Here is a 17,006-nt window from a genome sequence, read left to right as displayed (position 1 = left end):
CAGCCCTGGCTGGAACATGTAGGTAGAAAAGGCCTTAGAGCCTTCCCAACAGATCTGCCCTGGGATTCTAAGATGCATGCTTGCTCCTGAGTTTAATTGATTTAATGTGATGAGGTGGCTACTAACAAAGTCTAGCTGAAGCATTTTAGTCTGTCACAGAACTGCCATGCTAGGTTAGTAAGGGTAGGACTCAACAAAGTAAGAAATCATTCATCTTGACCACCTGCCCCCACTAAAGACAACGTAACAGAACTGGTTTATATAAGAGTGTTTATTTTATTTCACATATTACCCATGGAGAACAGCTGATACATTCTCTACATCTTTCACCGGTCTGGAATGCAAGATTAAAAAAGGTATGGAAAAAGAGTTTAACGTTTGACATTCACGATATGAAAAATAGAGGGGATACAATGTTTTAAAATGCCCTTATGCAATATATATATATAAAACGTATAAAAATAAAATATATTTTCCAAAAAAAAAAAAAAGATACAAACAGGACATGACACAGGACAATCTTAAATATCGATACGTATCTCATGATCCACACACACCGCACTTAAAATTAACAAAAACCACGTACAATTGCACTTTTCCTCTCTGTGACGTTCAAGTATATCGCAGTCCCCGCAGGGACTAGTGAGTGTCCGATTCCCTGCCGGGTGCAGATAACGCAGAGGGTAAAGCAGATGTGAGCGACCTGTCCTTGCCGAGGGCTGAACGCGCACCCCCAAACACTTGGGGCAGAAGCCGAGGCCGGGGCCGCGGACTCCGGGCCCGGGGGTGCTGCGCAGCGGCCGGCACCCGCCGGCGGGTCCCCCCGGCCGCGGGGCTCCCCTGAGCAGCCCCTCCTCGGGGCAGAGGGGGCCGGGACAGCTCCGAGCGCAGCCCGCCGGCAAGGAAGGCCCGCCCCCCCGCCCCCCCCTCCGGGTGCCGCGGCGGGGCCGGGGGCGACATGGCGTCCGGCGGGGCAGCGGCGCTTCGGGCAGCCGCGGGACGGGCGTCTTCCAGTCCCAGGCGGTGGTGGGCGCGGGAGCCGGCCGTGCTTCGCCCGGGGAGGGTAAAGAGTCAGTGGCCGCCCCGCCTCTGCGCCGGACGGGGGGAGCAGTCCCAGCGGGACGCGGCCTTCACAGCTTCCCCGTGTCGGGCGGGGGCCGCGGGACCGGCCGCCCCTGGCCCCTGCCGGGCCCCGTCGGCGCGGCCCGCCGCTCCGCCGCCCCCGGCCCAGGGAGGGCGCGCCGGGATCCCGCCCGGGCAGGCACTTCTCCACAAATCCTGGCAGCGGATCCCGAGCGGCGGCGGACCTCCGGAGCGTCCGTGCCTCAGTCCATCCATCCGAGAGGCCTCGGCCGGGCAGCGCGGCGCTCAGATCCCAAGGACGGGGGCGAGGGGCTGCGCCCGCCGCGTCCGGAGGCGCCGCCCGGGACGGGGAGAGCGTGGTGGGCTGCGGCTCTCGGGCAGGGAGCGCCGCCTACGGCCGTAGCCCTGGGGGCTGATCTTGCTGGCGGGAGCGGCGTCGTCCTTATCCTTGTCGGTCAGCTGGTAGATCTGGTGGGCCAGCGTCTGCACCGTGCAAGTCCCGAACCGACACCCCGTACGGATGGCTTGGAAGTGTGGGAAGCTGTTAATGCTCTGGCGGTAGCGTTTGACGCGGATGTGAGCATCCTCCCAGCTGCTGCGAGGCAGGAAGAGAGAGAGCGGGCATGAGAAAAGCGCAGTGGGGGTCCAGAGGAGGGAACCCTGTGGGCCTGGGGCGGGGAGGGCAGGGAGCCCCCCAGGCTGGAGGCGGGCCTGTCGCGGCGGTGCAGAGCTCCCCACCACCACCCCCCGGCTCTGCCGTCCGCGGGGCGGCGGGAGAGGGACGATCTGGTCGCCAAGCAGAGCTTGCTGCCGATGGCAGGAGAGGCCCCGCCGTTTTATGGCTGTTACTTTATCTATAGATCCAGAGCTCAAGTTACTATTTATATTTGACTTTCACAGTAAAGGCGCTGCTATCTCCCGCCAGCTGAAGAGCGCGGGGAAAGGGAGGCGGGAGGCTGCTTTCAGCGCGATGTGCAGCCTGGGCAGGACCTGTCTCCGGAGCTCGGGGGGTCTATTGCGAGAATAAGTCTAGACACCCAGAAACGAGGGGACCCTGAAACTTTCCACTGCCTCGAGCAAGTGCACGAGCCCAGAAAGGGCTGGAATTTACCTGGGATGCGAGACTCGGGGATCCTCCTTCACGTCCTGGGTCCGTATGAGCGGCTGCACGTCGGCGGCTGCCCCCAGCCCTCGGAGCACGCCCGAAAGCTTCACGTCCCGCTTGGCTCGGCTCAGTGCCCATTTCGTCCATCTGAAAGGAGCGCAAGGGAAGAGGACAGCCTGTTAGAGCAAGCCTGCAGGGCGGGAGCCAAACCAAATAGATTCGAGGGGCGATAATCTTTGCCAGCGCCGAGATTTTTTATTTTTTTTTTTGGGGGGGGGGGGGGTGGGAGGGGGTGTTTCCTGAAAGGGCACGAGGCCTTTAAGGAGCGGTGCAATTCCCGCGGGGAATCCAGTTCCTCTGATCACGGCCGGAGCCCTGCGCGGGGGCGCGGAGGCTCCGCAGCTCCACGAGCGGGGCTGGGCGCTGGCAGGAGGACGCGGTACGATACTCACTTTCTTTTGAACTCTGTCGCTACGTCCACCCTTGCAGCATCCACCCCGAAGAAGGTCACAGAGCCGAGATAGAGCAGGGCTACGTGAACTAGTTTCATTCTGGCTGGGCTCCTGGTGGAGGGAAAAGAGAAGAATTGTAAGCACGATTGTTAATAAAAGTCAAGTAAGGTCTGTCCTTTATTTCTGGTGATTTTAGAGAGCTCCTGCCCTCGGAGAGCCCCCAGGCCACCGGGGACTTTGTGTGCGATATGAACCAGAAGCTAATATTTGCTTAACAACTTATCACAGAGTAAATAACAGAGCCCCCAAAGTTTACGTTTGTCGAGAGTTTTACTTTGCAGAGGCGGCTGAAAAACAGCAGGATTTCCAGAATACCCCCAGCGGCTTGCACTAGGATTTAGCAAACCCATGAGATCAGAGAGAGCAGGCTATCAGACGCATCGTTTCCAAACTCCAGCAAGTGTTTTGCTGCCTGGAAGTTTATCCCCTGCTAGCTCATCTTCCCACTTCACACGCAGAACCAGCTAGTTCTGGATCCTATGTTGTAAACTGAAGCTGATGCCAAGAGCCAGTGCAAGCCTCTGCAGCATAACGCCAAGCTCTTCAAAACAGTCCAGATTTAGTAGATTTTTACTTCCTCTCCACCTCCCCTGCATCTCTTGTTGTTGTTGTTGTTGAAGGAAAAAAAATAGTTCTTACCTGACAGTGAGGATAATCCACTGAGAGAAATGTTCTTGTAGTAGCGACCCGAACTTGCAGGGTTTCCTGAGGAGCGAGAACTCCTTCTTTGTGTGTCTGAAGTAACCACTGCCGAGCGGCGCTCCACCGCTCCCTTTTATAGAGCAGCGCGGGGGAAGTGGGTGGACCTTGGCGTGGCTGGGCGATTTTTCTTTGACACTTACCCCCACCCCCACATCCCAAGCACTTCTTAATCATTCTAGCGTGGATTTTACCCATACTAGGGTAAAAATAAGGGGATTATTGAAAATTATCTTAAACAACACCCTTGGTATTTTGATAGTTATAACGACAGCTTTTAGGTGTGGATTCCGAGTCATGGCATAATTTGCAAAATCTGATAAGCCCCTCAGTCTGTTTTACTGGGGATAGACTTTTTAACTGCCAATATATAATTACATTTACACGGTATGTAGCAGAATTTCTCATTCTAAGGATATTAACTTCAGGTGGGTGGAAGCGGGGGAGTAGGAACTAGACTCGAGCAATTTCAAAATCTGTGCAAATCCATCGAATACCGAAGTTCCAAAAATAAACCCATATTTGGACAATGCAAATTATAATGACTAATTGTAATGAATGCCACCCTTCTTGACATAAGTAAGGAGGTGACAAATCAGACATCATTAATATAATAATATTTATTACTCAACTTGGGTGCATTTTTTATCTAATAAAATGTATTTGATTTAGTTGATCGATTCAAATAAACGACAATTTAAATAGTTTTGGAAGATGGAGGTTAGAGCGTACTTCTGCACGTCTGAAGAAAGGAAGCGGTGTTGCTTTGGGGCAAACACAGGGTCACTGAAACGCTTGGGGTTAGGGACGCCAGGGAAGACTTCTGTGTCTTGTTGTTTTATCCCCAGTCCACAAACCTTGATATACGTGGGTGCGCTTACTTCCCTGGTTACAAAGGTAAACCACTGCAGGATCAAGGTGTCTATAACAGCATTCTCCCGGCTGACGAGCAGCAAAACCTCTGCCCACCTTTTGGGGGTTTTTTTACAGTCTTTAACATCTTTGCTCCGTGAAGCTTCAGAACTGCAGAAGTCCGGCTTCGCAGGCGGTGCTGGCAGCCAGCACCAGATGGACTTTTTCTTTACCTGCCTGTCGCAATGTCAATTCAGCTGAACCGAGGGAAATGCCGCAGGAGACCCGCGCGTTAGGGTCCCCTTCCCAGAGAGAGATGCTCTGGAGGGAGGAAGGAATAGACCAGTGTATGCGAGATGTTTCTCTCACATCTTTGCCCTAAGCAAAGTGTTTCAGAAATCAGGTGAGTATGTACTCGTGACTCTGCGTTTCGAGATAACCGCGGTATATAACAACACCCCGGAGAGGTATGTGCGAGGGGATGACGGAAACTTTCCTGTGCACGGCTGACTGTCTAAGGTGCTCCCTCCCTCCCTCGCCAGCAGCGTCCCGGCATCTGGAGGCTTCTGTCTCCGGCACCTACCTGTACGGGGGCAGGCTGGCCCTGCAGCCGCCACCCCGTAGGTCTGCCGCCCCACCATCCCTCACAGGCTCTCCGCCGGCACCCGCCGGCGGGGAGGGTCAACACTCACTCTAGCTGCTCCCCTTCGCGTCCTCGGGGAAACCTTTCACCCCGAGCTCCCGGCTCGGCTCCCGCGGGGCGAGGCAGTTTTCCCGGCCGTGAGCTCGCCGCCGGAGCGAGCCCAGATCCGCTCCTCCGCCGCACCTGCCCGGCCGGAGCGCGGGGCGGGAGGCGGCGGCGGCTCGGGGGGCGCCGAGAGCCACGGGGGCAGCGCGGCGGCTGTCCCGGGCGGGAAGAGCCGTAGAAGCCAGCCAGCCCCGCGCTCTCTCCCTCGTCCCTTCCGCCCGCCGGCTCGGGCAGCTCCGCGGAGCCGCGGTCCCGCTCCCCTCCCCACCGGCCGTGCTCCGGAGCAGAAATGCCCAGAGCGAGGGGTTTGGGGTGTAAACTCGGGAAGGAAGAAATGGGAAAAAGGGTGGTCTAGAACGGGACTGTATCACGACCAGAGCTGCACAACTGCTTCCGACCAGGATGACCGGATTTTAGAGACCTCATGAGGCAGCTCAGGCTCGAGCAAGTTCAAGCATTTCCTTGATCAGCTTAAGTTGAAACTGAATCTAACTTTTCCGAATGAGAAGGCAGGATTTTGTGTGATTAGCATTGCTTTGATTAGGTCTCCTGTTCCAGTAAAAAAAACCACACACTTCCCCAAATGCTGGAAAATCCCTCATTAAAATCCTTGGCTAAACGGGAATTGCATTTTGTATACTCTTAGGCAAACAATGCAGAAAGCACCCTATTTTGGTTTAGGAATAGTAACAACAGTAGTAACACAACTCACATATGAGTTCCATACTGACTACAACCGTCGTTTTAGTGATACAAAATTATCTTGTTCTAATTCATGAGGCGGCAAGCTTTGGCACATAAGTTATGAGTTTGTTGTTGATGTGATTTGTGAAAGGGCTTCAGCAGGTAAAGCTGGTCCAAATGTAACACAAAACATCGTGTTCTTTGTTCAGATGCTCATTTTGTTCTTCCTAAGCACTTGCATTCCCATGCAGTTTGGAAATGAGCAATACTAACGGAATTTGTACTATGAGGTAACAGTAGCCCCTTTTAAAAAATATTTCTTAAACAGTGAGTTGAAAAAAGTTACACAGAATGTTTCACGGAACTATTATTCACAAACTATTTTTCTGAGGCAATGCCACACAGTTCAGCAAGGTCAAGCTCTCCTCTGTAGTGCAGGGTCTCCTCTGGACGCTGCCTCATCCATTGCAGGGAAGTTGGCCTGGAGGAACATCCAGATCTCTCTTGGGCTTGTCATTCGGCCTCTTGATGTTGCCATATGTACAAAAGATTTTACAATATGTATCTGAGCTGGCAAGGAGATTGTGAAGATTAGTTACTGTTTGTACAACATTTTATTCTGGCTGAGTTTTATTCCAAAAGCACAGGTCTAAAATCTGTAAGCATCAATAGGGAATCAGTCTGAGGCAAATATTCTGCACTGATTATGAAAGCAAATTGTTGTTTGAAGCCAGGGGAAGTGCCTTTGCATGTCTCATTTTGGGTTTAAACAAATTTTACTGAATTCATATGCTCTGAGTATGAATAGACTTTATTATATTTCAGGGTGCATGAAATCAGCAGAAAGATGATACCAATAGAAGAGCAACACCCCATGAGGGATGTAAAACCTCAAAGCCTTGTTGTTAGTGCACACACTCAGCCAGCTTTGTCTGTGCCAAGGGCACAGTGACGAGGGGCGATTCCATTTCTGGTAGTCCCATTGGAGGTGCTTTCAGTGAGCCTTACCTCTGATATGTTTGAGTACACCAAACAAAGTCTCCTAAATAAGGATGGGATGCATATTGGTAGGGGAAAACCTGGTTGGGGTCATGGCTGCTTCCCTCTTCTGGCATTGGGTGGGGTGACACTGGATTAAGGGACTGCAGGCAGAGTGTGACCTTTTTATTTCCTGAAGGAGGAGCTGACTGTAGAAGGTATTGTGAACCTTCATGTCTTTTTGGTGCTAAGTGCACAGTTTGAGTGTGGCAACATTGTCCCTTGTGTGCTTCCAGTCTCCTGGAGGGGCTGCAGCCCCGCAGTTCTTCCCTTGGGATAAACATGTCTGCTTACTTGGTCCTTCTGAAGACCTAGGCCTTGGTGTTCTCCCAGAGCTGCTGCTCTGTGAGCCTCTTCATCTCCTGTGAGGAAACAGGCTACTCTGCTGCAACAGAGGGAATTATGTTTTTGGTGGTCTGGATGAAAGCTCAGTTACTTTGTATAAGATTTTAGGTGAGCAAACAATGTGTCTGCTCAGCTTCCTCATTTGTCCTATAAGAACATAAGGTTGCTCTATACTCCTTGGAAGTTAAGGAAGTAAGTTATGGATGACTGACTCCTTTTGCTGTCCATGCAGGTACACAGAAGTATTCAAACCCAGGTGAACAGTGCCCCTCCTGTTACATCAGTACATAAGACATGCCACTTATGCCATGCTTTGTAAACTAACCAAGCTTTGGTTATATTGGTCTAGATGAAAGAAGGAGCAAGGCTGTAAAGTGGGCACCAGTAATATTGGGGAATCAATACGTATCATCTTCCTCTTGATCCAGTATTTGTTAATGCCCTGGGAAAAGTGTTAGATGATGTTCTCCTGCCAGGGGTACTGGCTTAAAAGAGCAGTGGGACTTAAATACTGAGATTTGTTTTTACATATTGAACCTTTTTATGAGTGCAGATACGATAATTCTAAGGCCCTATTTCAGCTCCAAATTAGGTAATTTCTTAGTGTCTCTAAACTTTCCCTCAAGGTTTAGCTGTACAGAACATTATCCCTTGCTTTTGTAAACTGTTGCATGTCTTGAAGTTGTGCTTTGATTTAACAACTGCAGTGTCCCTCCTTAGGAGTTACAGCAATGAGCTTTGTCTTTGTCCATCTCACAGGGGTAATGTGTGGCTTCATTAAGATTTGCATTGCATTCCTTTGTTGCTGCTTCAGAAACGCTTTTAATGAAAAAGCTCAGTGTTTTGAAAACAGCTTTGTGGGTTTCAGTCATTAAAGTCTACAGGACCATGAAGCAAAATGCCTATGCATAACTTAAGAAAGGTATTCCTTCTTCTAGTGCCTACTTAGTATAGGAAGTGACTGACCCCATAGAGTGCATCTCTTTCTCAAAAAGTATATTCAATCTTTTTGATGGCATTTTTCTTTATTCCTAAAGTTAACAAGCAATTTCATTAAGTTTAGATCTTTCTACATGGCATCTGACTTCAAAATAGTTAAGCCACGAAACTGATCACTTCAACGAGATTTTGACGGCTGCCCTCTGCTGAGAAGGCACAAGCAAGAACACTGTAATTGATTGTTGGAGCTTCCCAACCAATTTGCCTCTGGGTTATCAGCAAGACACTTCATGGGTATGTCCCAGCTAAGCAGGTGTGAGAATTGCATGTCCGAAACAGAAATGTCTCTATGAAATCGCTAATGACTGTCTGCTGGGTCCCTCCATGATGGTGGACTGTCAGGAGCAAATCCAGTGAATCTTCTGCATTTCCATATGTACCCTGTATCTACAGCTGTGGTGGCTCCTCACTGTAGTGTAACTGATGTCCTTTGTGTTGCTTTTTCTCTCTGTGCTGTCAAACAGGACGTACACAGAAGCTTATCAGACTGTTTTGGCAGACCCTCCAGTTAACCAAGTGCTGTACTGTCAGACGCCGTGTTTATCACCAGCATCTCTGTGACTCCCGGCATGCCCACCAGGCTATAAGTCCAAAAGGTGTCAGCCTCATCTGTACATTATAAATAGCAGCATGAAATCTCCCTGATGCCTTGTGGAGCAGTCTGGCAGCCACCGGCTGTGCCCAGACCAGCACGTTGGAGGCCAGGAGGGCTCTGTTATAGAATCACAGAATGGTTAGAGTTGGAAGGTACCTTAAAGATCACCTAGTTCCAACCTCATGGGCAGGAACACCTACTACACTAAGCCAGGTTGCTCAAGGCTCCATCCAACCTGGCCTTGAACACTTCCAGGGGTGGGCCATCCACAACTTCTCTGGGCAACCTGTTCCAGTGCCTCACCACCCTCACAGTAAAGAATTTCTTCCTAATATCCAATCTAAATCTACCCTCTTTCAGTTTAAAACCATTACCCCTTGTCCTATTGCTCCACTCCCTGATAAAGAGTCCCCCCCATCCTTCCTCTAGGTCTCCTTTAAGCACTGGAAGGTCACTATAAGATCTCCACAGAGCCCGCTCTTCTCCAGGTTGAACAACCCCAACTCTCTCAGCCTGTCTTCATAGGATAGATAGGTGGTCCAGCCCTCTCATCATCTTTGTGGCCCTCCTCTGGACTCGCTCCCACAGGTCCACGTCCTTCTTATGTTGGGGGCCCCAGAGCTGGATGCAGTACCCAGGTGGGGTGTCACGAGAGCAGAGCAGAGCAGAGGGGCAGAATCACCTCCCTCGACCTGCTGGCCATGCTGCTTTTGATGCAGCCCAGGATGCGGTTGGCTTTCTGGGCTGAGAGTGCACATTGCTGGTTCACGTTGAGCTTCTCATCCACCAACACCCCCAAGTCCTTCTCCACGAGGCTGCTCTCCACCCGTTCTCCGCCCAGCCTGTATCTGTGCTTGGAATTGCCTCGATCTTGCACTTGGCCCTGTGGAACTTCAGGAGGTTCACACAGGCCCACCTCCAAAGCCTGTGCAGGCTGCCGACCGTCACCCCGGGCGGGTACTTCACAGGGGGAGCTGCGAGGAGGCAAAGCCCTCCCCCCCCGCGGTGGGCTTTGAAGCAATGCGACCGCGTTTACACCGGCGACCCCCGGGACACGCCGGGCCGGGCCGGGCCGGGCCGCACGGCCTCAGCCGCCCGCCGCCGGAGAGCCCTCAGCCCACGCCCAGCCCGGCGGGGTCACGGCGCAGCGGTCTCGGCGGCGCGCAGGCGCACAGCGCGCCCGCGCCTCCAACATGGCTGAGGTGGTGCCGCTTCTCTTGCAGCGGACGCGGAGGGGAGGATGCTGAACCTCCCGGGAGCCGCTGCCGCCGCCGCAGCAGGGGTGGTCGGGCCTGAGGCGGGCTCCTCTCAGCCATGGCCAGGCTGGCCGACTATTTCATCGTGGTGGGCTATGACCACGAGAAGACAGGTAGGTGTGGCTGCACGCAGGGCTGCCCCGCGGTGCCTGGCCTCTTCCCCCCTCCCCTCGTTCTTGCCCGGCCCCGGCCCCCTCCCGCCTCCGGTCGGGCCGCAGGAGGAGGAGACTGCCGCGCACACGGGGCGCCTGTCCGGCCGCGGGGAGGAGGGCGGCTGAGGGCAGCGGGGCCGGCCTCACCCCCGCGAAGGGGAGCAGCGGTCGGCGGGGGCGAGGGAAGGGTTAATCCCCCTTTCCTGAGGCGGAGCGGGCCGGCGGGAAAGCGGAGGGGCTTCTCTACCGCCTGGCGGCCGGCTGGCAGGGCCCTGGCACCTCCGGCCGGGGGGGGCGGCCTCGTCTCCCGGCTGGCGGTCTCGGCCCACCTGGCAGCCCCGCTAACCCGGCCGGGCGTTCGGCAGCTGGGCCGGGGCGTACCCCGCGGCCTTGCCCCGCCGCCCCGGGCGTTGGAAACGGGCAGCCATTCCTTCGAGAAGACGGGGGCAGCTTAAAATGTCGCCCACGAACGTGCAGGGCACCGACCCCTCCCGCCACGACCGGCAGCCGGTGTCCGAGCGGAGGCCGGCTGGGCGCCCCCGTTTCCCCAGCCGCCTCCGCAGAGAGCGGCGGTGCTGGCGGCCGTTCCCCCACCTGAGTGGTGTTCGCTGGGGCACGTACACCTGGAAGGAAAACAAAGACGGAGGGGTCTCGGAAGGCAGCGGGACTCTTTCCCCGTGTTAACGGGGGGGGGGGCATGATGGAGGGTTGTTACAGCTTTATCGCCTGTTGAAAAGGTGTTAGCTGTGGTTGACGTGTGGGGAAGCGCGGTGGCACTCGGTGGGCCCTTCAGGAGCGGCTGCTTTTCTCGGAGAATCCAGATGTCTTCTGTCTGGTCGGGTGAAAGGGAAGTGGTGTTATCTGCTATCGTTTTGTGGGTAAAGAGAGTGGTTTCTATTATGTAACTTTCTGTTATGATAACATCACATTTGTTGCTGGAGAGACCTTAAATCAGTGTATAAACTGATTTGGGAATGAAGTGGTTGTCAACTGGTGTGTGTGCTGGGTATTTCAGAACCATCCTTTGAATGTATGTTGTTAATAAACAATATTTTAAACAGTTGAATGTCCCCTAATTTATTTGGCTATGCATAAACCAAACAACACTCGAGTTTGTTACTCTTAAGTAATTCTTTGAAGTAGCAATTGCGTGTAATCTGTATTTGTTCATTCTGAAAGCGTAGCTAATATACTCTTAGAGTAAGATCCTTTCATTTTTTAAAAGTAATATAATTTGCAGAGAAATCATTACATATATATATATGTTTAAAGATACAGTGGCTTTCAAAATTCTGCCAAGAGTTTCCTGGATTTTACTGTACCGGTGGTACTATTCCATGACGGTGTGGTTTCCTCTCCCATTCCATTTGTAAATAGACTTGTCCTAGCTGCAGTGGCATAATTATAAGACATGTGAAATGGAGAGTACTTTATGTTTAAAATAAAGACCTCCCATTTTGCTTCTCTCCTGTTTAGAACATTTTCCCCAACAATAGTAGAGTGCCCAAATCAAAGAAGTAATCAAAAAACCCAGGAGTGCCTTTAAGGAGGAGACAAAGCAAGTAGGCTGCCTTTTTAAAGGGTACAATCAATCTGACATAGCTGCTATGTGAAATAAAGTCACAGATGACATTGGAAAGCTTTATGTTTACGAAAGGTCTTCATCTGTAGCATTTAAGTATGTGTTTAACTTCCTGTACATAAATTGTCTCATTAAGTTTAGTAGAACTGCTTGTATGGATGAGGTTGAGCAGATTTCAGAAATAACTCCAGAACCAGAACCTTAATTTGAAAAGGTCATGCCCAGAAAGTGACTATTTAGACTTCATTATTTAAATTACTTGTTGCTACTTTAAAGCCTCATACTAAAAATGCTTGAAGGAACAACATTCTGCTGAAGACTAGGCATGCATTGTTTTCCAAATTCCTTTACCCCCACATGCGATCCCATAATACATGGAGTACTGACCTTTCTTTTTCTTGTAAAAGTCGTAGTATTTTTGATGCATTTATTATGCTTCCTTCTATATGAAAAAGCAGGGGCAAATATTTCTAGGGTTGTAGACTTACTACCCATGAAGCTTCTAAATTTTTAAGTATGTTCTTATTTTTTTCTTTTCTTTTCTTTTCATCTTCAACAGGGTTCTGGCTTGGGTTTAATATGTTTGATTTTAATGTTGAGTGTAATTGCAGTTTATAGTGTTTTTTTCACAAAGATACTCTACAGATTATTTCTGTAAACAAGCAAACAAAAATCCTGTAGCCTTCCCCCTCTTCCCCAACCTGTACGTCAGCAGCAGTTAGTACAATATGCACTTGTGGTTAATAAGAAAGGATGTTTATAGTAACGACTGTTCTCCCAGAAAAACCCTGCTGCCTCTACTATCTCCCTATAGCAGCCATCGTCTGCTCTGACTTCACATACGTTATATGGATTTATTTACATGTGCCAATATCTGCAATATACCAAAAATGTGGTAAAGATAGTGCTTTTCTGTGCAGATTATCTAGCTTTATTCAAAAATATTCACTATAACTACATAAAATGCTGTGTTTGTGCACTTGTGCGATTTAGGAGCAGATTTCTAGATTTTTCTTGTTGCAGAAAAACTTTGTTATTGCTATTAGAAGTTTTTATCCAACATAGTTGGTCTTAATGGGAAGCGAACATTTTTATTGTCCTCAAATAAGCCAAAGAGAGTATCCTTCAGAGGTAAAACTTTTAAAGTTCATTCCTGTTCCAATCTAGGCCTATGTAAATTGATGCTACTGCAGTACTAGTGCTGTCATCCCTGTTTTGTTAAATTGTCCTTTCTTTTTCAGCTTGAGAATGCTGACCTGTCAAAAAGACCCTTCTTGCTGCGTATTTTGCCTGTGTTGCTGTATTTTTCTTTTTCTGGGTTACTTTCCTGCTAATTTTTCAAACAGAGTTGGCTCACCGGGATATCAGATGAATGCCAGAATTGGCATAAAGGAGGTGCGGGAACATGCAGAAGGATCACTGCAGCCTGAATTTATATCAGCCTAAATGGTCCTAGAACCTTGGGCACAAAGGTGTTAGTCAGGTGCCTTAGTCTCTTACATGCTCTGAGGAAAGTAGTGGGTGCCTTTGAATAGTTCGTGTAACAGGCAGTTTATTTGTGCTTGGCAAGATGCACGGAGATTCAGCCCGAGTGGAGAATGAGCTTTGCTGTTGACAACTTCAGTGTCAGTAGACTTTCAGGTGTGTAGGAAGTTAAGGGAGAGTCTTTGTGTTGTAAAGGGTGGTCTGATTCACTTGAGTTTTTTTATGTATTTCAGGTACGCTTAACTGTATTCCTGCTTAAAAAGTACTTAGTCTATGTCTTTCACCACAAAAGTGAGCTTAAATATATCGTGGTTCTAACTGCTGTTGTGGGTTTTAAAGACTTATTCTGAGCCACTACGAAGAGCTGTGATAGCAGTGGCTCCTATCGGAAGTTCATGTTCAGTGCCTTTAGAGAGTTGGAGAAACCAGATTTAGTAAAAAGCCTTGGTTTTGTTATAACAGTGGGAATGTGAAGGATTTCAGTGCCACACCAAGGTTGACTGCTTTACCATGTTTATTTTGCATTCAACTGAACCTTTACTGAGGTATATAACCACATTTTTCTCCAACATATCAGCACAGTATAAAGCTGTTACATAACTTGCTACAAAAAGCATTTACAGAAGTCTCTGAAGGGAACAAAGGTGCTAGGGAATGTAGACATTCTAGGTTAAAACCTAGATAAAATCCCAGAAGACCTTACTGTATATCCATTTTCTTTTTTCCATGGATTTGAAGTGCAATGTGCTTCATCAAAAATTCCTGTTAATTATGTTTGCATAATGGAATGTGGATGGATTTAGGAAGAGTACGGATGTTTGTAAAGATCACAGAAGGGCATGAGAAAATGCTGTTTGGTTTGGTTTTGGTTTTGCTGGTATAAGCCATAATCATAAATGTATCCCTGGAATTTACATATGGTGGTACTTGAAAAAGGTAAAAGAAAGAATGCTTTCCATCTTCCAACTCTGACAATTCTGTGATTCCTTACTCAGCAACTGAAAGGTAAGGTTAAGAAAAAAGAGAGAACTAAATACTGGATTTAAGTAATTTGCCCGTAGTCCCGTACTGGCTTTCCTATAGGATGCTGTTTCGTACCCAGCAGTTAGCTCTGAAAACCTGTGAGGTGGAGCGAATGTTTTCTGAGACTCGTTTGCTGTAAGAAGACAGACTAATGGTTTTTTGTTCTTGCTTGTGTATGCAGTTGCAATGTGTATGACAGAAGGCTTGCAACGGCATAGCAGTTTTATTTGGCTGTTGTCATAACTGATAAATGCTCATATAAGATGTAGGCTCTGTTGTGGTTGTTTCTGTTCTGATTTTTATCAACTTTTCAGGGAAGCCTTGCTTGTCTAACATAGCTTTGTATCTTGGTTTTGTATCTTTTATCTTCAGATTTTGAAACTAGACAAATGATTGATGGTAGAGGGGGAGAGGTTCCTAAATGCAGTTGTCTGAATCTTTCATTTTGTCTGTGGGGCAAATTTTGCCTGTGAATAATATTATTTTCATTTTGGGGGGTAAATAGCATATAACATCATGAGGATTTTTTTTTTGGGTACTTGTGTGTTCGTAGTTGGGCATTCCACTGGGCTAGTGTGTGTATAAGGAGTGGACGGTTTCTTGGTGTCTTGGTATGCAATCTCTGTAAAACAGAAAATGTAGGAAAAGAAGGGAATCAAGGTATTACTTCAACGGCTTTCTTAACTGAGCTGTGGCTTAATTTGATTCAAGGGAAAATCTAGGGAAATTTCAAAGGGGAAAAAAAACCCAAGAAAAACTAAATCCTTTTTGTGGCAAAAGAATTCTTGTAGCTGTAATTTAATGAAACATCAAGTGTACTATCAGAACTGAAGCAGAAGGCAGATATGTAAGTGTGTATTGGTAAGAGATTACTGTAGTTGGCTGTGACTGGAGAAGGGCACGGGTGCCCAAAAACTTTTCCAAACACATTAGTTGCTCTAGTGTAAGAAATTATCTCTTTCTACAAACCTTGTCTTTGCTCAGCTTCGTTTTCAAATGCAACAGTCTCCACACTACTATGCTGAAACAGAATGAGAAAAGAATAATTCTGTTGCATGTGGGGGTGGTCGTTTTTTTGTGGTGTGTGGGTTTGTTGTTTTTTGGGTTTGCTTTTTTTTGGTGAGATAAAGCTATCTTGAAAATCTGCTTGGAGGGGAGAAAACCAAACACCACCAGTCTTTCTAAAATGTATACAAACGGTTTCTTCTAATACATAGTGTTGTAATAACAAATTCTTGTTATTTTGATTTATGGATTCACTATGATTTTGGAGAAATCTTAAAATCAATACAGATCAGTATAACTCTTCTTTTCCACAAATGTCTGTGAGTGAGTATCTCTGAAAAACTGGGATTTGAAGCTCTGTGCTCACTTGGTCTTGCTGTCATAATAACAGCAGCAATAAGAATACTTTTTTTTTTTTTTTTTCAGCCTTTCAATTTAAATAAAGACCTTCACGGAGGCTAAATGTTACTCTGTAAGCTATCTTTATTTGTCCTAAAATGCGAGGACACAGATTCTGTTGAGGGAAGTAGCATTTCATATCTTTGGGGATATTTTAAGACTAAATTGCAATAAAGAAACTCTCCCCTTTTCTGTCCTGGATTAATTTTGTGGATTATCTAACAAAAAGACACTTTTCCTACAGTGTGTTCATGGAATACAGTTTGTTATGCAAGCCTGAATACTATTTAAGCACTGGCCTTCTATAACAGTGAGCATATTTTTCAGTGGGGGGTCAATGAGAATGACATTTAACTCCTCCAGTGTCACAAACATAATAGTCTTATCTTATAACACTGAGGAAGATAATTATACTGCTATGGTAGTTCATTGACATGAATTTAAAATACCTTCCCAGCTACTGGTACTTACAAAGTAAAAAACAAGAGCAAACCATAAGCACTGTGGAATCATTTCAAAATGTGGAACAGTAGATTCACTGTTCAACCTTGATAAACCTCAGCGAAAGTTGTATGTTACAAATATATACTGGTAGTTAGGAAGTCTTCCTTTGATTCGTCTCTTCTTCTACTCCTCCTTTGCAGTAACACAAGATTTTCAGGCCTCTTGCTTATGTAGTGGAAAAAAAAAAAAGATTTCTAACAATAACACTATTGATTAATTTTCTTCTGCTTGGTGCCTTGTGAATTGTATTGCAGTTATATGTATTTGTTGAAATAAATTATTCTTTTGGTGTCAGTGGAATATTCTGAAGTCAAGGACAATCCAATTAGTGTTGATTGGGATTTGGCAGCTAAATCCCTGCTCAGTGAGCCAAGAACATGCTTGTTATTGCTTATCTGTTAGTGACTAGATAACATCATGATTCCATGTTTACAATTCTCAATTTTCAGTCTTCTACAAATTGTATGATATGATAAAATAGAATCATTGAACGCAGTTTGTATTCTTTGTTTGCTTTGTAGTAGTCTTGTGCTCAAGGTAACAGCAAAGTATCACAAAATTTCCTCTAAAGTAGACATAGGTAACAGACTGTTAGTACTGCAGCCAAATCCAGTAGTTGGTGACAGTACAGTCTGAGATTTTGTATAGCTGTAGTAGAGGAATACTAATAGACACAAAATACAAAATCATCATAATTCTGGATACAAATTCAGGACAGCTGCATACAAAACCACATTGGACCCTGGGAGACCTTAATGGACAAAAAGAGACAAAGGAATGTTACTGGGGTTACAAAATCAGAAATTCGAGGAGGGGGAAAGGTAGGAATAATGTCCTTTTAATGTAGTTCTTATGTTGCTTCCTAGAATTCAAAAATGCAAACCCCGGAAAATTGACTATCTGACACTTGGATAGGTCTTCATCAGGACTGGAAACGTCT

At 47.6% G+C, this 17,006-nt stretch overlaps 2 protein-coding genes across 2 annotated transcripts in view; one reads left to right on the top strand and one right to left on the bottom strand.

Moving 5' to 3' along the window:
• Positions 1-1,368: 1,368 nt before the first annotated feature.
• On the bottom strand, positions 1,369-2,738 carry ADM (adrenomedullin). Its single transcript, XM_074149792.1, has 3 exons — positions 2,641-2,738; positions 2,195-2,335; positions 1,369-1,678 (listed from the first exon to the last, which is right to left on the bottom strand). Exons 1-3 carry the CDS (start codon positions 2,736-2,738, stop codon positions 1,369-1,371), a joined length of 549 nt encoding a protein of 182 aa, XP_074005893.1.
• Positions 2,739-9,841: 7,103 nt separating this feature from the next.
• Positions 9,842-17,006, top strand: part of SBF2 (SET binding factor 2) — a 272,334-nt gene continuing 265,169 nt past the window's right edge. The window contains exon 1 of the mRNA XM_074149757.1: positions 9,842-10,029. Coding sequence (XP_074005858.1) covers positions 9,975-10,029 — 55 coding nt within the window. The 5' untranslated portion in view covers positions 9,842-9,974. The remainder of the gene's footprint in view (positions 10,030-17,006) is intronic.

Source organism: Numenius arquata, chromosome 6 (genome assembly GCF_964106895.1).
Source record: "Numenius arquata chromosome 6, bNumArq3.hap1.1, whole genome shotgun sequence".
Taxonomy (NCBI): domain Eukaryota; kingdom Metazoa; phylum Chordata; class Aves; order Charadriiformes; family Scolopacidae; genus Numenius; species Numenius arquata.
Note: the sequence above shows the minus strand (reverse complement) of the source record. Positions and strands in the feature narration are given on the sequence as shown.